Source organism: Neophocaena asiaeorientalis, unplaced genomic scaffold, assembly GCF_003031525.2.
Source record: "Neophocaena asiaeorientalis asiaeorientalis breed wild unplaced genomic scaffold, Neophocaena_asiaeorientalis_V1.1 scaffold96, whole genome shotgun sequence".
NCBI classification, from domain to species: domain Eukaryota; kingdom Metazoa; phylum Chordata; class Mammalia; order Artiodactyla; family Phocoenidae; genus Neophocaena; species Neophocaena asiaeorientalis.
In genome coordinates, this window is record NW_020175831.1 from 28,428 (window position 1) to 54,606 (window position 26,179).

A 26,179-nucleotide genomic window follows, 5' to 3' on the forward strand; every position below is an offset into this window, starting at 1 on the left:
GATTTTCACAATCAGTGAGTCTGAAACCTGCTGCTGGTGAGATAAACTCACTAACTTCAGCAGCTGAGATCTGCTTGCTCACCCCGGTAGAGTCCAAAGAAGCCCTCATAACGCAAGACTTTCTTAAAACAGTCAAAGCTGTTTTTGTACATCAGCTCCCCGACAACAGAGCCGGTGCCACGCTGATTCTGCATGCGGGTCTTCACCAGGTCTATAGGGTACACCGCAGTGGCTCCCACAGCTACAAATGAAAACAATTGTTAGGCTTAAAAGAGAGCACAATTAAACGGAGAATCTGTAAGGACAACAAATCTCTAAATCAAAGGACTAGAAAACAGAACACAGTATATATCCTCGCAAAAGAGATTTTACGTAATTTTCCCTTCTTCCATACACAGCTGAAGGATCACAGGCTAGCAACCACTGGGATCCATAAATACAGCTGCTTCAGAGAACAACTGTAATGGATTTTCAAGTCATCACCAACATTAGATAATCAACACTCAATTTCCTTTAACAACATTAAACTCTTATATATAACATATTTCTTTATATTTTCCATTAAATGCCTACATATTATACCAGTTACCTCTTAAAATAACTATATATCTACACATAGGTGGCTGCAATTTTAAAATTTAGTTTACTACAGCATTTTGGTAAATTAACCTTAGTTACAACTATAATATTGGAACCAAACCTCAACATGACCCTCCCCCTACTCACAGCATTCAGTTTATAAAAATAAAAAGCCCAGGCTTTAGAATTTCTCAGGGACTGAAAAATTTATAACATGAATTAGAGTATTATATTTTTCAACTGTTGAAAACCAAAACATGCTTTGCAACTTCTAAAACAGATTGAAAAGAAAAATAATAGTTTCATCAGTTTAGGCTTCTTTTGAAAAATCATAAGTATTTTAATCACACTACTAGGTTCTTCTCAATAAAGCAACTTCAGATTTTATACATTTTCTGTGGAGAGATTTAAGCAAAAAAAGCCTCTCAAATTTTGCCCAGGAGCAGGGAAGAGAGGTTCATTTTAACAAATAACCTTCAAGTCTAGATATTCTTCAGCCAGTAAAAGATGAGGTGGCGGCGGGGGAAACAAGCAGAAAAGCAAAAGCGAATCACTGTGAAAGGTTGTTTTATTTCATAAGGTTCTGGAATTTGTACCCCAAATCTTGATCTCTTACCTGCCCTCACTCCTAACACCAGAAACACAGTCTTATTCTCCATTTCTTCGTACTGGCTTTAACGAGTATAATTAAGGGGAGTGCAGCACGCATCCAAGACTTTCACATGATTACAGAGGTTTTGTCTTGAAGACAGACTGGAGCCAGAGGGGCCATGGCTGTGCTATGACAAGTCCTCTGATCGTAGGTTAAAATAAAGAATACTTCAGAAAGCCCTGCAGTCGTGACCCTTGGGAACAATGAACTGAACCTTTGCTGATCTGTCCCGGTCTAGTGAGATAATATTACATGAACGCAAGCTTGAAACAGCACATAGACATGTCACTCACCTCCAGCAACTGAGCCCAGAGTGAATCTGTAAGCAGACTCGGCAATCTGGAGCCAGACAGGCCTGCCTAAACTGTGAGATTGCTGTGGGGAAGAAGAAAACATGTGAAAAATTTTGGAAAAGCATACGGCGAATGAAAAAAGCTATAATTTGGCTGTGTTAAGATTTTGAAATAGATACTTCTATTATTAGCATTTAAAACCCATATCTGGCCAAACAGACACAGTAGCTTTTCCCCCCCATTTGCACGAGCCTATTAATGCCTCATTTAGCTGCTACTACTGGGGAATACACTATCATTCTACAGAAGTGAATCTTTCAGGTAAGTAAATATTTCAGGTTTAAAATCATTTCCCCCTTCTTTAGTTTAACCAACTTAGAATTTTAAAATCTTTCTAAAATGTATAAAAACTATGGCGATTCCTAAATCAGATAATATTGATCATAATTTTCCGCCTCTGATGACTGAAGGTCAACATATTCATGCGTCCATCAATTTCTGCATCGAGATCTAACGCAGCTGTTTGTGCTATCTTCCCACGCTTGACAACTATTACTTCTTTTACCAACAGCCTCCTAGTTTGATTTTGCCGCTTCTCATCTGTCAGGGCTGGAGAAATCACATAACTAGAATTGTTAGGATTATATGTAAAGCAAGGTCAAGGACTTCTCTTTTGGGCTAAAGTGAAAAACTTTAATAGCTGCTATTTCAAGGGTTCAGAGCCTTTGCCCCTTTATTTGAGGCTTTGAAGCTCAACCACTGAGGTTATCAATAGATAAGTATAGTATTTCTCACCTATGCTACCGAGCATTTGCTCTCCTAGACCTATGTATTCCTCAACTCTGCCTACGCAAAGAAAACACCTGAGGGACCTTAAAATATATATCCCTGAGGCCTGGGGTTTATAAATTTTTAAAAGGCTTCAAATCATTCTGCTGTGTAGTTAGGTTGAGAACCACTGTCCTAGCCACGTTTGTAGTTCTAACATAAAATTTATGTTGAAAATAAAGCTAATGGGAAAAACCTATTGTGGCTCAGAATGTTATTTCATTGGTACCCCACAGCATAAAGGACTTGAAATAATTTGTCTATATTATGTGTCAGTCTTGTTCTTTAATATTTTCATTATGAAAATAACAGTTATGTGTATAAACAGTCTGAAATGAAGGAATAAAATACTGCTTTATCATAAGAAAACTTGAAAAATAGCAACTTGAATGAGCTTTCAAAACACAGCATAATAAAAATGTTTAGATACTCTCACTAGAATAATTTAGAATAATTTAATGGAGAGGGACTCCTTGCCTAAAATCTAAAGGAAAGAAAAAAGTAAGCTAGTCTACTCTCATTTGCTTTCATTTGTACAATCTCTTCAAAGTTCAATTAAGGAAGCTAAATATGGCAAAACCAGATATTTATAAACAATTTGAGAAGCAGCCTACAGAAAGGTTTTATCTGTCTTCTTGTTTTGTAAATTTTGCACCACAGTAAGCATCATTTCTGTTTGAACAAAAGCATCTGATATCTAAATATTTAACGTTTGATTGTGATCTCTGTAGGCAGAGATCTTTAAAAGCTCATTATGCTTGTCATAGTGCTGTGGTTCAATATATTCTATAGTGAAGGAAAACAAGTAATGTTTGATGAAAAGTCAATAAGAAACCCTTGGAAAATCTGGCAATTAGTCAAACACCATTACTTCAAACAAAATCACTACATATTTTATAAATGTCAACTGTCCCAATATACCAACTTTACTATGATGAAATTAGGTGAAAGCATACATCTATTACATCCAAAACTGAATTTAATACATGGAAGAAACCATCACAAAAAAAGGTGAAAAACTGCACAAAGACATAATCATGATTTTGTAGGGAATACATTTTTTTCCTAGCAAGTTAGCCCAAGCAACTGCATGGCCATCCATTACGTTTGATCTACATGCTGTAACAAAAGTGAGCAATTAACAATTTAATATTGATATTTTATTTGAAATTTAATAAGTGAAAGAGTAGAATATTTTAACAAAACCTTGAGTATAAGCCTAATTTTGACTCATTCACAGAACAGCAAAAAATATGCCGTCCACAAAGGTATTTTTTGTTCCATTTATTACTATGATAATAATACTAACTTTAGACTGTTTAGAGATTTGTTGTCCCCCAAAAGGTGAAAGTACTTGACCAAGCACTCAGGACTGTTGCCCTGATGCAGCCCTCAGGGGTCCAGTGTTTTTCAATCTTCTGTAAATAAATTCCCTTGTGAGACCATAGAAGGATGCTTTACTCTCAGCAATTTCTAACCACAGTGAGACTACACTGTACTATTTTGCCAGTCAGTCCACTATACATATAAAGGTAAGATGGCCACACTATGGACAGGACAGGAGACTTGCCAAAGGTCTCACTGTGAAATAGGGAATAAGCAGAGCAACGGCCCCTGTCACTCCACTGCATTCTCCATTATAACTGAACACTCGTGCCAGGCAAAGATTGTAAGCACTTAACTCCAATATATGATTTCATTTATAAATTATATGCATGTTTTACTGTACTAATTATATACATAAAAATCTAATATATATTATAAATTACATATAATATACATCTAAACATACAAAAATAGAAATTATAAAATAATGAGATGAAATAAAATGATTTTTTAAAATTTAATTTTGCATTTATTAATGCAAAACCCTTCTCGGTATCACTTTAAAATAGTATATTAACTGAATATGCTTCAGTTAGTTTTTCAAATATTGAGTGAACACAATGCGGGTAATGAGTTAATTCTGATACTCTGTTTCAAAGACAATCCAGTTGAAAACAAACGCAATCTGTATCTCTGAGGTAAAGATGATGTTCAACATCACACATTTTAAAGAAATTCAAGTTATGGCATTTTGGCTTAGATTTTAAAATCTTTTATAACCAATGTGGCTGTTATACTACCTATATAGCATATATGTTTTTAACTTCTAAAAATGCACACACAAAACTTTTTTTCCGAAATCGAAGTTTCTCAGTCACAAAACTGGGTGAAAATAAATCCATTCTCGTAGATTATGAATTATTTTCAATCATGACTCCTTTCAAAAGAATATGTTAAATTTAAAACTCACTGACTAAAAAGAGCTATGGTCCCAAATATGAATCAAGTATTGGGGAGGGGCAAGATAAGGGTATGGGCCATATGATATCACTGATATGTGGAATCTAAAATACAACACAGGGCCTTCCCTGGTGGCCCAGTGGTTAAGACTCCATGCTTCCACTGCAGGGGGCACAGGTTTGATCCCTGGTCAAGAAAATAAGATTCTGTACACCGTGCGGCACAGCAAAAAAACCCAAACAAACAAACAAACAAAAAACCCCGACACAAATGAACATTATCTACAAAACAAAAACAGACTCACAGATACAGAGGACAGACTTGTGGTTGCCAAGGGGGCCAGGGGGTGGGGAGGGGGGACAACTGGGAGTTTAGGATTAGTGGATATAAACTATTATATATCAGATGGATAGAGTGTGTGGGATAGTGTGGTCTTTGTGAGCTTCCACCATGGCATACCGGGGCCAGGGCCAGAAGGTGCAAAAGGTGATGGTGCAGCCCATCAATCTCATCTTCAGATACTTGCCAAAATATATCTCGGATTCAGGTGTGGCTTTATGAGCAAGTGAATATGCGGACACAGGGCTGTATCACTGGTTTTGATGAGTATATGAAGCTCGTATTAGATGATGCAGAAGAGATTCATTCTAAACCAAAGTCAAGAAAACAACTGGGTCGGATCATGCTAAAAGGAGATAACATTATTCTGCTCCAAAGTGTCTCCAACTAGAAATGATCAATGAAGTGAGAAATTGTTGAGAAGGCAATGCAGTTTGTTTAGATGTCCTTTGTTAGAAGTGTAACTCTAAAGCATTTATTCATATTGTTTTGCTCACCTTTATGTTATTACCAGATGACAATAAATGCTGTGGGATTGTTTTTATTTTTAAAAAAATGGATAAACAACAAGGTCCTACTGTATAGCACAAGGAACTATATTCAATATCCTGTGATAAACCATAATGGAAAAGAATATGAAAAAGAATATATATATGTATAACAGTCACTTTGCTGTACAGCAGAAATTAAACGCAACGTTGTAAATCAACTACACATCAATGAAATTTTTTAAAAAACTAAAAACAAAGGGAGGGTAAGTGAGTAAGAGACACAAGCTACTATGTATAAAATAAATAAGCAACAAGGATATATTGTACAGCACAGGGAAATATAGTCATTATTTTATAATAACATTAAATGGAGTATAGTCTATAAAAATACTGAATCACTATGTTATACACCTGAAATTAATGTAATATTGTAAATCACCTATACCTCAATTAAAGAAAGAATCAAGTAACCACTAATTCTCTTGTTCATACAAAAGCTTTCTCCTGTGTTCAAGCACATCTATTTTCTTTATAAGCTCTTCCTTTAAAGAATGTTTATAAGCCCTAAAAAATCCTATGAAAACTGTAGGATTATACTGTCTTTAATTCTTAGCTAAAAACATCTCTAACTATAAATACCCAAATGCCTTTTGAAAATGCCACCTCTGCCCTTATTAAATTGCATTCTATTTTTTAAAAAACATACAATATACAGTTACTTAGGAGTTTTTTTTTTTTAGGCTTAGCTATCACTATAACTTATGGTTCACTTATATTCAGGTATGTAAATTAATATAATTAATGCTATGGATTTCATTTCATGAATATTCATAAGTAGAATGCTACTGTAGCTGTCATCTCTATTAATGACTGTGTACTGAATTTTTTAGCATTTAGGCTGAAAGAAAATCTCAGCACTAAGAAGATCACCTACCGTGAGCAAATGGGCCAAAGGAAAAGGCACTCTTTTCCTTAAGGTTATGATTATGATCATGGTGATATTTAACAAGATTAATTAAGTGTTTTTCAAAGCAAAATAAGAGTTGAAAATCTTAAATGATTTTACACCTGCTGCCTAAGCGTATGTGTATGATAGGAAATCAGGAAATGGCTCGAGAGCTCATTGAGAGAGGAGAAAGTTCTTGTACTTTGTTGTTAAATGTACCTTATCCTATAAATGAGAATTAGATAAGGCAAGATTATGTCAGTTAACAAGTCAGGCACCCTGCCCAAACCAAGCTGCTTCATGGAGTATGCCAATCCAACGATGAGAACTCCCTCTTCCAAATGGCACACTATTGACAGACAGAAGAAAAGGAAGGAAAAGCTGAAGTCTTTTATACTGAGCATGGGTTGTGGCGGGAGAGGGGAAGGCTAGACTTTACACCAACTAAAATATGTGACTGTAACAGCAAAATAAGCTTAGGGAAAATAAAATTCTTTTGTCTGCAAATCACATCTATGAATTTAATATGGCTGAATTTGAATTCCATACTCTTGGCCTCATAAAACAAGATTAAAACCCAAAGCTGTGACGATATATACTTTTTTCTCAGTGAGAGGTGAGGTTAAATTGTGTTAGAGACTGTAATAAATCTTTAATTCTAATACTTTAAAGGAGGTAAATGGCTAATAAATACATAAATAAAACTAGTATAGAACCCAATCTCCTCCTTTTTGAGAACAGATTTCCATTTATGGTAAAACTATTGCAGATGACAGAGGTTAAAAGTTCCAAAAAAAAAAGAAAAAAGTGGATTGTAACGCTTTCTCTTTACTCATGAAAACAAAGTTCTCAAGAAGGTCCATTAGAATGCAAAACACACAAAGAGACAAACTCCTATTTGTCTGAGAAATGCTATATAGAAAACAGAGAGAAAAATCATTCTAATAATGTTCTGATAGAACCCCAGCCAGCTTATATTCCAAAAGTTCTTTGTGTGAGTGGTCTGTAGCTTGAATGTGATTTCCCATAGAAACAAAACTTTAAAAAAAAAGTATTTATATGCCCAAGCAGGTCCATCATAGATAATTTACCCCATATAGTTGAAAAAGCAATTACGTGGTATACAGTAAAGAAAAAAAAAAGAAGTTGCCTACCCATTCTCACATTGGGCTAGATAGAATTGGTCTTTAACCTCCAAAGCACTTCATGCTTTAAAAATGTCACATCCTCTTCTCTCTGCAACCCACCTCCTTTTATTTAACCCATTTTACCCAATTAAAAATTTCCAATTTTCTCATTGGTCATCTCTATACCACAACATATTTACCGATTCTACTATGGACACTTACTGCAAATAATGCTGCTATATACATTGTTGCATGTTCCTTTTAATCAACATATGTACTTATTCCTGTTAGGGACTACACCTGGGAGAGGAACTGTCAGGTCACAGGATATATGTCTCTTCAACTGTAGTTGATACTCCCAAATAGTTTCCAAAGTTGTGATGCCAGAAGCTTCTGACAGTTCCCATTCCTCCACCTCCTAAACAACACTTGCCATTGTCAGAGTATAATATCGGCCAATCTGGATAGTATAAGACAGCATCTAATTGTAGTTTTAATGTGTATTTTTTTCTGTTTACTAATGATGCTGAACTAACTTCCCATCCCCTCCCCTCCCCTCCTCTTCCCTTCCCCATTTGGATATCTTCTATCCTTCCCTTTTGTGTAGCCTGTCTTTTCACCCTTTCAGTGATATGTTTTAATGAACAAAGGTTCTTAAATTTAATGAAGTTCAAGTTATTAATCGTTTTCTTTATGACAGGTATTTTGTGCCCTGTTTGTGAAATCTTTGCTTATCTCTCGATTATGAATATAATCTCCTATGTTATCTTCTCTAAGCTCTCAAGTTTAGAACATCCCAACTGGAACGTACATTTGTGTATGGTATGGGGTGAGAATTTTTTTTCTATATGATATATATCAGTCATCATTTAAAAAAAATACAACGTAGAATTTCAGCCAGCACAAAAATTTTAAAAGCAAAACATTTCAGGCAATAAAGAAGAAAATACAAAGATATAATTCTTCTTCACTTCCCATCCCCTTCCACCTAAGGAAAGTGGATGAAGGTGGATGAAGGAGTTGTGTCATGTCTATATTTGAGCCCAACTTGGAGTTTGCTCGTATTTAACAACAATAACAACAACTGTAATAGCAGTTAACATTTATGGCATGCTTACTAGGTGTAAGTGCATTATCTCATGTAATTCTCACAATAACCCTATGAGATGGATACTACTGTCTCTTCTTAATAAATGAGGAAACTGAGAAAGGAAAGATGTTACATAATCAGTCCCTAAGTTCTTAACCTCTGCCTCTCTCATAACTTCTATTTCTGAACTCACAGATTCTCCATCATGCATATGTGCTTTCATAACAACTTTCATAGATTGAGATAACAACAAAACATGCCTTCCTTCCTATTTTGTTTTTTTTGTTGTTGTTTTTGGGGTTTTTTTGCGGTACACTGTCGTGGCCTCTCCCGTTGCGGAGCACAGGCTCCGGACGCACAGGCCCAGCGACCATGGCTCACAGGCCCAGCCGCTCCGCGGCATGTGGGATCTTCCCGGACCGGGACAGGAACCCGTGTCCCCTGAATTGGCAGGCGGACTCCAAACCACTACGCCACCAGGGAAGTCCCTTCCTATTTTTTATCTAAGTTTCAAGTAAATTCCTATAGAGGAACACTCTACATACAAAATGTAAATAATCATGTATTCATATTTGGTAGTATAGAAAAAATAAGAGAATCAAAAATGTCTTCTGAAAGTGACATGGAAACAGTTATGGTTAGCACTAATGTAATTCTGTGGCTTAGAGAATTTTAAAAAACAAGTCAGTCACTAAAATTGAAGTCTATATGGCTGCCTTAGAATGCCTCATAAATCTAAAATACGTTAACTGAAAAAACCTGTTTCTAGACTGAAAACTGCAGAAAGTTTATTACTTTGTTTGCTATAATAACTTAGGCATATTTTTATATTATTCTACTTGGGTCCTAGCCTATATTACTTACATAGCTTTTAATGCTACAAGGAAAAAGGAAGATACATTAAAATTTTTGAAAAAGAAAAAAATCTATTGATTCACATAACTTTTACAGAATGCAAGAACTTAAAGGATTCTTAGAAATATCTGCAGGTACTAATTTTACTAAATGAGAAAGTGAGGCCCACAGAAACTTGTACCAGATGCCAAGGACAGTAAAGGTCAGAATTACAATGGATATAACTGGGGATATTAACTTGAATCCCTCTTACATAATCTTCATAAATCTATTTCTATGAAATTCTAAAAATTATTTATGACTTCTTTGAGTTTTATTTTCCCAGGTGTTGTTTTTACCCTAATTTACAGGGAAAAAATAGATTTTAAATCTTCATTTTATTTCTCTATTCCTAACCCTCAGCAATAAGACTACCCAATCTAGCTGATATGTGAAAGGAAAAATAATACAGTCTCTGACCTTCCTCCTTTGAGACCAATGTAAGAACACCCAGGATCTCTACATGCTCTCTGGAGACTGCAGATCCCTGTGCCATCCTACTGTTAGAGAAAAGGCAGAGAAGGCACTCTACCACCATCCTGGATGCCAATCAGAAACAAAGGGTAAGAAGAGTTAGTAGTGGTTTTTATCACTGCCCATTTTCTAAGTATCTGACAAGAGCTTTGAGGCCATCCATGCCAGCATAAAAAGCACCAGTGCTGCCACTGAAGGCACATCATCTTCGAATCTGTCTTCAAAACAATTTCCAACAGTATCAGAATTACATCACCTTCCTAAGGAATCAGAAATATGAGTGACGCAGACTTAGGGCGCCAAAGATTACAAAAGTAACTTTCATTTATGGCCTCCAGGAAAATCGCTAGGGGCAAGAAAGGCAGGTAAAACAAAAAAGAGTGGCAGAAAGGCTTAGAAAGGAGGAAATGAGTGGGTTTTTTTAATTCATCACATTGTTTTTAATAAGCTAAATGAGATATTCCCCAGTTACAAATATTAAGGATACCCCCAAGGAAAGCTCTATTAATAGACCTGTAACACTAAAAAGTATCTCCTTTTGAAATGCAATTTTTCAAACTTCAAGAATAAATTTTTATAAATGTGTACTACAATATATGAAGTTAAATTCAGTAAGAACTTTTTAAATATTTCAATACATCTCAAATTTTAAATAATTTTATTAAATTTTACTATAAATCAATGAATTGGAATAAATCCATCTATTTTTTTAAAGGATCTGAGAACGTGTAACGAAAAGAAACTTTGATGTCAGCAGATAAGAGTTTTTTGCTACTAAAGAGGCTAAATCACAGTGGGTTACAGATATATTTTAATTTACACACACCAAGCAAAGTATTAACATAAAATGCAGATATAAAAGCAATTATTTTCCATTTTCAATTTACTTACCTGACTACAAAAGTTCTTGTTTATTATACAAAGAAAAGCTGGAAATTCTAATTCGTTTTCAGAGGCAGAACCATCATTCCATGGAGTTCAAGTAGAAGAAAGATTTGCTACTGAAACTTCCCACAGTGAACCACACTTATATACTTAGATCTTTCACTAGCACATGTGGCTATTCAACAGTGTGGTAGCAGTAAAGAAAAAGCAGACTTGGTCTCTTTCCATGGCATGCCCATGTAGCTTTTTTCTCTCTCTTCTTGTCTCCTGTCTTCATCCCCCCTCTCCCCATACCCTCTCCATCTCTCCTAGCCTCAAAGGGCATCACAGTCTCCTAAAGAATCATGAGGGACACGGGTTTCATGTTTCAAGGACTAGCCCTCCTATAACCCTCACCGCCGCCCCCCCCCAAAACTATATGACCATTGCTGCAACTGAGGCTTCCTCCAAATGCTCCAGAAGCAGGGCTTCAGCTTAAATCAGATTTTTAAAAAACTGCTCCATTCCACTATTCAAGTTAATATCATGGGGTTTATTTTCCTACCAAGACAGTATTTTTACTGTCTATAGGACTCAGAGCTATTGTTTTTATCACTCAAACAAAAAACTAATATTATCAAAAATGTAATAATAATCAAGGTTTTCCTTCTGATTCATTAATCAGATAGTTTTCCTGTGTTATTGTTGTAACCTATAAGACACATTCTCAGTGAAAGATTTATTTCAGTAAAGGAATGTTTTGTATTTTAAAAACCCTATAAATATCAGTTTAATGACACAAAATGAATTTAACACTTATCTTTAAATGTCATTAGACAAATGAAAGGAAAAAACTGCTACTCCTAGGGGGAGGGAAGCCAAGCCCATGTATGTCTGCACTCTTATTTTCCTCATCTTAATAAGCTAAAAGAAAAAACCACAAACATAAATCTAGTTGCTCCATAAAATACTCTGTGAGGGTAGGCGTAAAAGTTCCATAAAGGTAGTCTTTGAGCTAAGTAAAATCTTTCTGTAAAGCAGTTTTTAATTTTCATAGATTCAGGAGCCTGGGGCTGTCATGTACATATTACTTCGGCATTTTTGAAGGTGATTCTGTTTATGAGACTCCTCCTACCTGTCTCTGAAGTTCTGCCAGGTTGTAAGGTAAGGCCGCCTCAGCCAATGGGGCTATTCTCTCAATATCTGCCAAAGTCAAGCGCCTTCAGGCAAAAACACAGGAAAGAAAGAACTGTTAGATACCAACAAACTTCTCATACTAAGATCATCTTTCTTCAGAATAAAAGAGGGTAAAACGAACTATGGTTTAAAAGTAGTATTTCTCTATGCACACAGATCATTTAATGAGAGAAATAAAAAAAACTTCAGACGCTGCTTGCCACACAAAAAGCAAAAGACTCTAAAGAAATAATGTGGAGTACACAAATTTAATGACTCCAAAGACAGATAATAAAATTAAAGAAATAATTCTTGCCAGAAGCAAAGTATAAACATTGACAGTTCATACACACATGCATTAAATATGCGTAAGTGCAAAGTCTCTTGAGAAGGATAAAAATAAGTGATAAATACCGGTTGTCTTTAAGGGGAAAAGGGAGAAGGGTAGAAGGGAGACATTTTTACGGCATGCTCTTTTAAACTCTTAAGAGTTTTGAACTACGCGAATGCACTACTGTTTCAAAAAAATTTTACTTTAAAATAAGTACATTCCCTGAACTAGCTAGTACGTCACGTCAGATCCAGTTTTGAGAAGCACTTTTTGAAAGCATTTATTATCATGGAGGTATAATACCTTTACTAAAAATGTGAATTCTAGATGGATGAGACATGGCCTGATAGTTCATGTCAATCACCAAAGACAGGCTGGCTTATCCAGTATCATCTCCAGCTCAACAATTCATTATGTAGCATGAAGGTAATAAATCATCTATGTACACTCAACTTCTATTAGTCTTCAGTTCTAGGGTTAAAACCCATTTTTTCAGATATGCCTACACTTAAGTAACTACTACAGGTGACTAATAAAATCTGATCACTTAGCAGATCACACAGGTCCTACTGGGTGCCCAAAGACAAGGGTTTTTCATCTGGATTTGCATGAGACTTTGCACATTAAATACTCTCTATGTGCTTTGGGTTTTCTCAATCTATAAAACAGAGGCATAAAACATCTGAGCTTAACTATGATGATAATGTCACAGGCATATTTCAAGAAAATGATACTCTCCAACACAAAATGGTATATACTGTTTAGTAAAATCCCCATTCACAATGAATCAAAAAGATTATAAGATTCCTGAACATGTACTTCAATTTATTTTATAAATTTAGGCAAATGTCCACAAATCACTAAAAATTCCTAACACCTCTAGAGTCCAGATTAAATCAATTTTTCTGTCCCTCTCTTACTTTTTGCCACTTCCCTCTCCCCCTCCTCTATCATTTTTCTTCCTTTCCCGTTTCCCTCTCTCACACCTTACTCCCTTTCAACCCCTTACTCCCTTTCTTTTTACCCTCTCTCTCCATTTCTTCCCTCCCTTTTTTCTTCCCCTCCTCTCTCTTTTTTCCCCTCTTGTCCTCTTTCCCTTTCCCTCCCTCCATCTCCCCCTATCTTTAGTCTGTCTTCATCTGTCTCTCCTTCCTCCCCTGTTTCTCATATCTGTCTGTCTCTCTTTCTTGAAATGTATATACTGAATAAACTATTGTTTAAAAGAACACCACTGCTTCACGTTAAAATAACTGTCCTAAAAAATATCATGAAGAATTATTGGAATAGTTACCCTGTAGCATTATATAAGTCTGAAAGCTGGTACAGGATATCAATTTCTAGTGGGGTGACTTGTCCATAGCGTATGGCACTCTGGGCAAATTCCTCTGGAAGAAAAAGAAAATATTTTAAAATCTTAAAAGATTCTTAACATTTAACAAAATTCTACCTTAACCAACTATTATCTGAAAGCTAAAAACATTTCAGTATTATTTTAAAAGGCTAAAACTGAATTTCAATGTCTAAGTTCAATTATATAGAAATAACCACAAAAGTATGAAAGCTGGCAAAAGATAAAATGTTAAGATGATGAAACAGTAAAAGCAGATAAAGATAAATTAACTTCAGAGATAAAACAATCTCTTTAGGATCCTCTCTCTTGTCTTGTTTATTTGATTTGGTCTCCAGAGTTACAAGACAAAAGAATTGGCTCTTCTCCAGTCACCTAAAACTTCCCACTACAATTCAGCAAAAGGAGTAGGCTTGCCCATCTTTCTGTGGCAACTCCTTCCTCATACAAACAAGCCGCTGGCACTAACCTGTTTGACAGACTGGGCCAAGGTTCTTTTCAAAACTGTCAAAGCCACTTTTCCATTCCTGACCTCAGCATCCCATTAAATCCACCTGAATTTCTGGAGACCATTATGGCCCAAGTGAAGCATACATACATGGTATCATACTTTCTAGATCTGGCTTCAGAGTAGTAAACTTAGACCAACCTCATTCCCTAGATAAAGTGAAAATGCTGAGATTCGAATCAATGTATATTTTAAAAATCTTACCCTTTGTGACTTCAACATCTTTCCTTGTGCCAGCTAGAGTGCTATATATCTTACGAACAAGCTCCATGTTATTCAGTAAGGAGTTAAATGCATTGAAGTACGAGAAGCTAACCTGGTGTGAGATACTTCCTCCAGCTGCCTAGGAAATGACAACACAGAAAGTTAAACAAACAAACAAAACCAAAAAAATACATTTATGGACACTGAACTTTTCTCAAAGAAGATCCAAAGGAGTCTTCATTACTAAAATGATTAACAGCCAGTCCATAAATACAAGGAAGGTATCATGCTAAAACACTGTCAGTGTGTTTCATGCCCTCAAGGAAGTCTATGTAATTTAGGTGTTAAGGAAGAAAGCAACATCTGGAAGTTGGACTTCATGGTTCATCTACCTAAAAGGTCAAAAACAACAAATACAATTATCACAGATCAAAACCAATGATTATTTAAACAGGATTTTCAAGACCTTCAACTATGGAACTCCTGCTAGTTCTGGATAATCCAAACCTCAATGTACAATATAAGGAGCATTTTTTAAACTTGCTTTTTTTCCCACACACATATACAAAAACCAGTGGTAACTTTAAATTTTAAGACTATTTCACTATGTCAACTCTCCTAATCTTTTCCTTTTTAAGCTTATTGTTATAGTTAAGATATAAAACAGTCCACGCTAGGTTCTGAATCTCTATCACAAAAGGTACAACTACCAAAAGCTCCAAAAGATGTAGAGAAAGTCTAGGGATATAAATCATGTCTTTAGTAGAATAGCGCTAAAGAGGCTCTCTCATGCCTGAGGAAGGATGGGGGACAATATGGCCTTCATTACCTCTACAGGGTGAGGAAGCAATTTCTCCCTCTGTCCAACACTTGGACATAAACTCAAAAGTGAATATTTTTCATAGCTTGCAAAAGCCTAATTTCTAAGCCAAGAGGCAGAGGAACCCAGATGATTAAAAACATTCTCTATTAAAAACTCAAAAGAAATACTCATAGAAATACCAGTGTGACAACCTTAATCATAAAGGTCTACATTAAGGACAGTATAGGTAATGCTGGGCATATGTTCCCACCCCCACCATCCCTCACACACATGCATTAACCTAAATATATATGATATTTGTATTAGCCTGAATTTGGATACCAGCAACCCAAACGCCAGACTCCAATTATTTAACACATTCCTCCAGAAATTGAGATGGCATTTAGTAAACTGAGGCTATAACAGGTCTATCTAACCCAACTGGAAAAGATTAAATGGGTCCCCTCACCCCAAGGCACTGAGTCCTTCTCTCTAGGATTTTCTTTCCTTCTTCCCTCCTTCTCTCCCTTTCTTTCTTTCCCTCCTTTCATTTTTTGGCTGGGGTACAAGGTGAGGGTAGGGGAGTGGGAGATGAGTGTCAAGGAGGTGAAATGTGTAGGAGAAAGTGACATGCTCCATGTTCAAATTCACTGAAGAAAAAGAACAGAAGTTGATCTTTCTACCCCCCGTCTGAATCAGGGATAATAATCTTCAGCTGAAACAACAAAAGCACTCATTGGCTTCCCTCCATTTAAAACAAGCAGCAATCAAAAACTTATACATAAGTACAACACATGAACAAGAAAACTGATAAGTGAGGACAGTTTCACCATTCTTTGTGAGGAAGTGGATGACATCAGTTTGCTATTGGTCCAGATGATTGCTTTACAGAGATTAGCAGTTTAGAGAACAAAAAACTGTCTGGTCCATGCAGACTGAATGCACAGGTGAAGGGGCAGAGAGAGGAGTGAGCCACAGAAGCTGATGCCCACATATTTCCTCCATACCTTCTGCCACAGCCATGGTTATTAAAACAGTGTAGAGGCCAGTGATGATCCCTCTAGCAAACAGCACCCTGCTGGCAACAAATGAAGGAGCCATCCTTATAGCAAGGCTTTGGGAGCCTGGTGGGATGGAAAGAGGCCAAAGGTGAAGGCAGTAGTGTCTGAGAGAAGTACTGCCCACTGGAAAAAGTAATTGCACACCCTTGTCTACAAACTCCCCTGTTTTCTTTAGGGGGACTCTGTAAATGGAAATAAACAATTTGGAAATACATGAGAGCAAGATGGTGGTGCTGAAAAAAGCAGCTATGATCTGGGGAAAGACTATTCACTATCACCCCCACCACCTCCTCCCTTACACACACCTGTTTACCTATTACCAACCAAGCATAAAGTTAGAATAGTTGAGAGTGCGATAGGCCCAGGGATGCAATCCAGGACAATGGTTTCAAAGGTTTAAGGAAACAGAAAGTTGAAGTGGTTGCTTTTTACTTACTGAAACTAAGTTCTCCTCCACAAAGGGAGTAAGCATGTGAGACCGAATGGTAACCATGATGTCACTGAAATCCAGACCAGAAATCATGCCACTTTTGCTTTTGTCTTTCAGTGCAAAGGCTTGTCTTGCATGTTCCAATTGTAGTTCCTGGAAGGAAAGTTAGAAATGGGGCCTTAGGTTAACTAAAGCACATCCTGAGTGTATGTTTTAGAAAAGAAGGATAGACATCCTTCCCCTACATGCATTTACTACAAAAATGAACAATATACAGCTCTGAATGTACAACAAAACTCTTCATTTTTTTTTAAAAAGCATGTTTTCCTGAAAATATACTACATGCTACTCCTCAGGAAAATTGAATCACAGAATGTCAATAAAGAAAAGGGAGGAAAAACAACCTTTGTTTACTTGAGAAGTTTTTATCACTGAAAACTTTTCAGAGTATCTTTTCATTGCTTTAAGTTCTACCTTTAAAATAACTAGTAACTCTCCTGCTTGAAGGCATTCTTATCATCCAAGAGTTCTTTCTGAATTACAGCTGGCTCTCCACATCCGAGGAAATTCAACCTCAGATTCAACCAACTGAAGCTTGAAATTCTAACATGAAAGTTATGAATAACAAACTGCATAAATAGTGTTCAGCTATCACTCTGTGTGGCTTTGAGTGATACTCATAAACTGTAGAACAATACAGAAGATCTCCGAACTTTTAAACTACTGGGCAGCTGACTTTTGTAATAGGTGATATCAAAAACAAAAGGTGCTAGTAATACCCTAAGGACTATATAAAAGTCAAAATTTAGAGCATTTCTGCCCTGAGGACATATGACATAATCCAAATAAATCTGTTATCACAACATAATAATAGTGCTATTAGATGTCATTTTCACACTATTTGCAACCGTGGAAATAATACTCCTATCTAAATATATAAATATTATTCACAACGTGAAATATTGTAATTTAATATTGTAAATATTGTAATGGCAATTTGCATTGCCATTCATTTATAAAAGCCTACAAATCAATGTTGATTTACCCTTTTCTGACATTTAAAATAGCTTTTGATAGAAGTTTCACCCTTTTACTAATTAATTATATTTTTCTATATCTCAATAGTAATTCAAAGACATTAAAATTGCCTTAGCAGGTGTTTGTCTCATAATTCATTAAGTTATACATTTGTTTTATATGGTTTTCTGTATTTGTATGATATTTAACAATAAAACAAGTTTTTAAAATATTTTTTCTTAGCAGGTTGATAGGCTAGAGACAAGTATATCAAACCTACTAAATCTTTCAATAATCTTAACTTTTAAAAAATTTAATAACAACATTGTGGAAAATATCTAAACATTTTAACATCCATCATCACACATGTAAATATTTTAATTTGAAATATTTATAAATATTCAAATATTCTATTGGTCTTGAAAAGACCAATAGAAGTAGAGAAACTAAAAGTCAACTGGTAAAAATGTATGAAAGATAGAGTACAAAATAAACAACCAGCATGATTTGACAAAGTTTTCTTTCCAACCCCTTCTGCTTTTTAAAACTTTCAACTTATTAAGGTATAATTGACAAATAAAATTATAATACATTTAAAGTGTACAATGTGATGATTTGATATATGTATATATTGTGCAAGGACTCCCACCATTGAGTTAATTAACACATCCATCACCTCACATATTTATCTTTTTTTTTTTGATGAGAGCACTTAAGTTCTACTCTCTTAGCAAATTTCAATTATACAATACAGTATTATCATCAGCATGTTATAGATTAGATCTTCAGATCTTATTTATCTTATAACAAAGTTTGTGCCCTTTTTCCAGCCTCTTCCTATTTCTCCCACCCCCTAGACACTATTCTACTCTGTTTCTACATGTACAACTTCTTTTTTTTAATTCTACATGTAAGTGATACCATGGAGTGTTTGTCTTTCTATGTCTGGCTTATTTCACTTAGCATAATGCCCTCCAAGTTCATCCATGTTGCTGCAAACGACAGAATTTCCTTTTTAAGTTGAAAAATATTCCATTGTATGAATGTGGAATAACATACATATATATATATATACACACACACACACACACACACACACACACACACACACACAAAATTAATTATATTTTTCTATATCTCAATAGTAATTCAAAGACATTAAAATTGCCTTAGCAGGTGTTTGTCTCATAATTCATTAAGTTATACATTTGTTTTATATGGTTTTCTGTATTTGTATGATATTTAACAATAAAACAAGTTTTTAAAATATTTTTTCTTAGCAGGTTGATAGGCTAGAGACAAGTATATCAAACCTACTAAATCTTTCAATAATCTTAACTTTTAAAAAATTTAATAACAACATTGTGGAAAATATCTAAACATTTTAACATCCATCATCACACATGTAAATATTTTAATTTGAAATATTTATAAATATTCAAATATTCTATTGGTCTTGAAAAGACCAATAGAAGTAGAGAAACTAAAAGTCAACTGGTAAAAATGTATGAAAGATAGAGTACAAAATAAACAACCAGCATGATTTGACAAAGTTTTCTTTCCAACCCCTTCTGCTTTTTAAAACTTTCAACTTATTAAGGTATAATTGACAAATAAAATTATAATACATTTAAAGTGTACAATGTGATGATTTGATATATGTATATATTGTGCAAGGACTCCCACCATTGAGTTAATTAACACATCCATCACCTCACATATTTATCTTTTTTTTTTTGATGAGAGCACTTAAGTTCTACTCTCTTAGCAAATTTCAATTATACAATACAGTATTATCATCAGCATGTTATAGATTAGATCTTCAGATCTTATTTATCTTATAACAAAGTTTGTGCCCTTTTTCCAGCCTCTTCCTATTTCTCCCACCCCCTAGACACTATTCTACTCTGTTTCTACATGTACAACTTCTTTTTTTTAATTCTACATGTAAGTGATACCATGAAGTATTTGTCTTTCTATGTCTGGCTTATTTCACTTAGCATAATGCCCTCCAAGTTCATCCATGTTGCTGCAAACGACAGAATTTCCTTTTTAAGTTGAAAAATATTCCATTGTATGAATGTGGAATAACATACATATATATATATATACACACACACACACACACACACACACACACACACACACACATATATACACACACCACATTTTCTTTACCTATTCTTTTGTCAATGGACACTTAGGTTGTTTCTACACCTTGGCTACTGTGATAATGCTGCAATAAACACAGGAGTACAAAAAAAAAAGTAAACACAGGTGTACAGATAATCTCTTTGAGATGATGATTTTATTTCCTTTGGATATATACTCAGAAGTAGGACTGCTGGATCACAGTAGCTCTATTTTAACTTCCTGAGGAACTTCCATACTGTTTTCCATAATAGCTGTACCAGTTTACTTTCCCATCAACGGTGTACACAGGTTCCCTTTCCTCCACATCCTTGACAGCATTTGTTGTCTTTGGTCTTTTTAATAACAGACATCCTAACAAGTACAAGGCGATATTTCATTGTGGTTTTGATTTGCATTTCCCAGATGATCAGCAATGCTAAGCAACTTTTCATGTACCTGTTGGCCATCTATATGTCTTCTTTGGAAAAATGTCTATTGTGGTCCCTTGCCCATTTTTTAATTGCGTTTTAATTTGTTTTGTTTTGCTACTGAGTGGAATGAGTTCCTTGTATATTTTGGATATTGACCCCTTATCAGACATGTAGTTTGCAAATATTTTCTCCCATTCCATAGCTTGCCTTTTCTTTTTGTTGATTGTTTCCTTTGCTGTGCAGCTTTTCAGTTTGATGTAGTCCTACCTGTTTATTTTTGCTTTCGTTTATTTTGTTTATTTTTTAATTTGATGTCAAATTCAAAAAATCATTGCCAAGATTGAAGTCAAGGAGCTTACTCTCTCTGTTTTCTTCTAGGAGTTTAAAGTTTCAGGTCTTACGTTCAAGTTTTTAATCCATTTTGAGTTGATTTTTGTGTATGGTTTAAGACAGGAGTCCAGTTTCATTCTTTTGCCTGTGGCTGTCCAGTTTTCCCAACACCATTTATTAAAGAGACTACCCTTTCTCCACTGTGTATTCTTGGCTCTTCTGTCAAAAATTAATTGACCATATATGCATGGGTTTATTTCTGGGCTCTCTATTCTGTTCCACTGAGCTACGTCTGTTTTATGGCAGTGTCATACTATTTTGAATACTATACCTTTGCAATATAGTTTGAATTCAGGAAGTGTGATGCTTCCAGCTTTGTTCTTTCTCAACATTACTTTGGCTGTTTGGGGTCTTTTGTGGTTCCATACAAATGTGAGGATTGTTTTTTCTATTTCTGTGAAAAACGCCTCTGGAAGTTTGATAGGGATTGCAATGAATCTATAGATCACTTTGGGTAGTATGGACATTTTAACAATATTAACTCTTCCAATCCATGAACACAAAATATCTTTCTATTTATGTCTTCTTCAATTTCTTTCATCAATGTCTTATAGTTTTCAGTTTACAGATCTTTTACTTCCTTAAATTTATTCCTGTTTTCTTCTTTTTAATGTTATTGTAAATGAGATTGTTTTCTTAATTTCTCTTTCCATGTTTTCTTAATTTCTCTTTCCAATAGTTTCTTGTTAGTGTACTGAAATGCGACTCATTTTTTTTTTTTTTTGCGGTTCGTGGGCCTCTCACTGTTGTGGCCTCTCCCGTTGCAGAGCACAGGCTCCGGAGGCGCAGGCTCAGCAGCCATGGCTCAGGGGCCCAGCCGCTCCACGGCATGTGGGATCTTCCCGGACTGGGGCATGAACCTGTGTCCCCTGCACCGGCAGGTGTACTCTCAACCACTGCGCCACCAGGGAAGCCCGCAACTCATTTTTGTATACTGATTTTATATCCGACAATTTTCCTGAAGTCATTTATTAGGTCTAATAGTATTTTGTGTAAGCGTAAAGTCTTTAAGGTTTTCTACATATATTATGTCCCCTACAAGCAAGGACAATTTTAATTTTTATTAATTTAATTAACTTAATTTTAATTTTTCTCTTTCCAACTTGGAAGCCTTTTATTTCTTTTTCTTGTCTAATTGCTCTAAGGACTTCCATTACTTTTTGAATAACAGTGGCAACAGTGGACATCCTTGACTTGTTCCTGATCTTAGAGAAAAGGCTTTCAGCTTTTCACTACTCAGTATGATGTTAGCTGTGGACTTGTCATCTACAGCCTTTATTATGCTGAGGTATATTCCATCTACACCTAATTTAAGAGTTTTTATCATGAAAGGATCTTGAATTTTGTTAAATGCTTTTTCTGCATCTATATCTATTGAGATGATCATGATTTTTATCCTTCATTGTAGTGTATTAATGTGGTGTATTAGCATATGTTGAACCATCCTTGCAGCTCAGGAATTAAGTCCCACTTGATTATTGTATATGATCCTTTTAGTATACTACTGAATTCGTTTGCTAATATTTGGTTGAGAATATCTGCATCTATCTTCATCAGGGATACTGACTTGTAATTTTATTGTAGTGCCCTTGTCTGGCTTTGGTATCAGGGTAATACTGATCTTGTACAATGAATTTGGAAGAAGTATACCCTCCTATTTTTTGGAAGAGTTTGAGAAGGACTGATATTAATTCTTCTTAAAATGTTTGGTAATATTCATCAGTGGAGCCATCTGGTCCTGGACTTTTCTTCATTGAGAGGTTTTTGTTTACTAATTCAATCTCCTTGCTAGTAACTCATCTGTTCAGAGTTTCCATTTCTTCATGATTCAGTCTTGGTAGGTTGTATGTGTCTAGGAATTTATCCATTTCTTCTAGGTTTTCTCATTTGTTGGTGTATAACTGTTTATAGTAGTTTCTTACGATCTTTATCAGTTGTAAGGTCTTCTCTTTCATTTCTGATTGTATTTGAGACTTCTTTTTTTCTTAATCTAGCTAAATGTCAGTTTTGTTTATTTTTTCAAAAAACCCATTCTTGGTTTCATTGATCTTTTCTACTGTCTTTCTAGTCTCTATTTCACTTATTTCTCCTTTGATCTTTGTTATTTCCTTCTACTGACTCTGGGCTTATTCGTTTATTCTCTTTCAAGTTCCTTGAGGTATAAAGGTAGATTGTTTGAGATTTTTCTTTTTTCTTAATGTAGGTGTTTATCACTATAACCTTCCTTCTTAGAACTGCTTTTGCTACATCCTTTAAGTTTTGGCATGCTGTGTTTCCATTTTCATTTGTCTCAAGATATTTTTTCATTTTCCTTTTGATTCCTTCTAAGAACCATTGATTACTTAGGAGCATGTTGTTCAAACTCCAATTTGTAAATTTTCTCCTCTTCTACTTTAGTCATTCTCCCTAACATACTCCAACTTTCTATCACCTCAGCTCCAACCACATCACCCTTCAAATGAAGCAGGAATTTTTTATCTTTATTTCAACCTTAAAATATGGTTGAAAGTGCTCTCCAAGAAAAGGCTATTCCTAAGCAGCATCAGAAGCACACACAGCTCCACTCTATCTTACATAGGCTTTCCCTTCCTCACTCTTTTTTTTCCTCCCTATTTATGCCTTTGTTATGTCTTTGTCTTTTCCATGCATGTCTTAGACTCTCAGAAATATCCAGTGGCAACCATGGGCATGGTTAAGCCTTATTAATGACATTAATTCTGAAGAAAAGCAGAATCCTCACTGCAAGAGTAATGCAAGAGTTATGCTGGAAGAACAGATTTTCTATTTTCTATTAGGTCAACAGCTGAAGGACTCCCCTGTATCTTTTAAAGATATATATTTGAAGTATCACATATGAAACTATAGAGTGTATGGGATTGGCTTCCAAATGCTCCAGTAGGGAACAGAGTGGAGAGTATAGATAAAAAAAAGACTGGCCAACATTTAATAATTTTTAAAGCTAGTTGATGGGTACATGGGGATTCATTATACTATTCTATTTTTAAATATATTTGAAGTCTTTCAAAATAAAAAATTAAAATTAAGGACTTCAAAAAGAAGCAACCAAAGGAAAAACGTTCTGCATATAAAGCTCTCCATTTATGTAGTATAATCAAAACATCAGGGTAGAAGAGATACTGTGATCACGCTAATGAAAAAAACAATACTCTGGACCTATAAAAGATAAAATAAAGATATTCTAAAGAGATAAAAATACTCTAATAAATAAAAGATAAAATAAAGTAAATCTGCTTCTAGATTGAAAGGGTGGGAAAGGGGAACTGAGGGAAAGGGTAAATACAGGAAGTTATGTTAAAGCTAAAGATCTTGTGTTTTTAGAAATGCATTTCATCTAACTATGAGATGAAAATAGCAGGGGTTCAGAAATACTGTGGCTTTGGATGAGACTGAACCAGTACATTTAGCTCTGCTGTCTTTCAAATCTCTACTCTTCACTAAAAATCACACTAAAGAATGAAAAACAAAACAATACAGAAACTCAAGGACAAAGAGGACAGAAAAGAAGACAGCAACTACATTTTTAAGATTAGAGGGACTTCCCCGGTGGCATAGTGGTTAAGAATCCACCTGTCAATGCAGGGGACATGGGTTCGAGCCCTGGTCTGGAAGATCCCACATGCCGCAGAGCAACTAAGCCTGTGCGCCACAACTACTGAGCCTGCGCTCTAGAGCCCGCAAGCCACAGCTACTGGGCCCGTGTGCCACAACTACTGAAGCCCGCACACCTAGTGCCCATTCTCTGCAACAAGAGAAACCGCCGCAAGAAGCCAACACACCACAACGAAGAGTAGCCCCTGCTCACCACAAGTAGAGAAAGCCCAAGTGCAGCAGCAAAGACCCAAATTGGCCATAAATAAATAAATTTACAAAAAAAAGATTAGAGGGCAAAAGAGCAAATGACAACTGGCTTAGCAGGCCCAAGAAAACCAGAAGTGAGGAAAGCAAAAAAGCAATCCAATGTACATGACAGAATTTGCCAAAGACTTGTGAATTGGCTATACTAGTACCCCCAGAAGTAATGGTGAAGGTGGAGCTGAGAACAGGAGGCTTAGATGGAAGCCTGTTTATACAGCAATTAGTTACCTGCTATACTCCACCACAGCCAGGCCACTAGCCCTTTCCCAACCCTGGAGGACAGCTAGGTGAGTCTAACAGAGGATCTCCGGACTAAGGGAGACCAGGCACAGATGAAAACAGGTAATTAAATGAAAGTCCATCTCCATACTGAATGTTGCAGACGGCTAACCCTTTTGTCTTACTCAGCAACCAGAATATCAAAAGCCAGATCTAGGGCTTCTCTGGTGGCGCAGTGGTTGAGAGTCCACCTGCCGATGCAGGGGACACGGGTTCGTGCCCCGGTCCGGGAAGATCCCACATGCCGCGTAGCGGCTGGGCCCATGAGCCATAGCCACTGAGCTTGCGCGTCCGGAGCCTGTGCTCCGCAACGGGAGAGGCCACAACAGTGAGAGGCCCGCGTACCGCAAAAAAAAAAAAAAAAAGCCAGATCTAATACTCCAGATGGGTGGCTAAATCATTATTCTGATTCCCCAATCCAAAGTAAAAGACCTGAACATACAGGCATTAGAGAGTCCCTGGAAAAAGAGCCCAGCCAGAGAACTTTACAGTAAGGTCCAGTTAATAAATCCTGCCATGAACCCAAAGCTCCCAATAAGCCTCAATCTTAATTTTAATATGAGCAGAGGACCAAGAACCATCAGACATAGGAGAAGAGCTACTAACATGAAAAAGAGAGACCCAAACAAAAAGAAGGAAAGTAACTTGACAGAAACAGACACTTCACAGGGAGAAGAAAATTTTAAAAAGAAATAAAAAACCAAAAAACCCTGCCTCTAATATGTTTGGAGAAGTGAGAGAAAATACTACATCCATGAAAGAACAGTATGCTATTTTTAAAAGAAATATTTAGAAAACCAAAAAGAACTCTTGAAAATTAGAGATACAACAAAAGAAACAATAGAAGGTTCAGAAGGAAAACAGGAGAGAAAAGAAAACTAAAGGATCATACATTTATTATATTTACTAGTTCTAGACAGAAAAAAAATAGAAGAAAAGTAGAAAGAATATTTTCAAGAATTGAAGTACATAAGCTTTCAAATTAAAAGAGCCCCTGAATGCTCAGCACAATGAATAAAAATAAACTCACATCAAGGAATATCATCATGAAATTTCAAAATGCTGAAAAGAAAAAAATCTTAAAACTCTCCAGAATGGGGAAAAAAAAAGTTTCAAAACAGAATAAAGATTAGAATGGTACTGGACTGCTCAGTGGCAACACTGGAAGCTAGAAAACAAAAGAGATATATTTTCAAATTAGGAGGAAAATAAATTACTAAAATTCTATACCCAGCTAAACTAAAGGTAATGATAGAGCAGAGGTTTTCATATATCAAGTCTCACAAAAAAATTATTTTACTTTCCTTAGGAAGCCCCTGAATTAAGTATT

General features: G+C 35.6%; 1 protein-coding gene and 1 pseudogene across 2 annotated transcripts in view; one reads left to right on the forward strand and one right to left on the reverse strand.

Moving 5' to 3' along the window:
* SLC25A12 (solute carrier family 25 member 12) overlaps positions 1 to 26,179 on the reverse strand; it is a 113,569-nt gene that overhangs the window by 25,285 nt on the left and 62,105 nt on the right. For both annotated transcript variants that reach the window (XM_024732911.1, XM_024732910.1), the window contains exons 6-11: positions 16,730 to 16,876; positions 14,431 to 14,569; positions 13,662 to 13,755; positions 11,999 to 12,083; positions 1,525 to 1,606; positions 83 to 241 (exon numbers count right to left, since the gene is read on the reverse strand). In XM_024732911.1, the coding sequence (XP_024588679.1) occupies positions 83 to 241; positions 1,525 to 1,606; positions 11,999 to 12,083; positions 13,662 to 13,755; positions 14,431 to 14,569; positions 16,730 to 16,876 (706 nt within the window). The remainder of the gene's footprint in view (positions 1 to 82; positions 242 to 1,524; positions 1,607 to 11,998; positions 12,084 to 13,661; positions 13,756 to 14,430; positions 14,570 to 16,729; positions 16,877 to 26,179) is intronic.
* LOC112391534 (small nuclear ribonucleoprotein E pseudogene) lies at positions 5,089 to 5,400 on the forward strand (annotated as a pseudogene).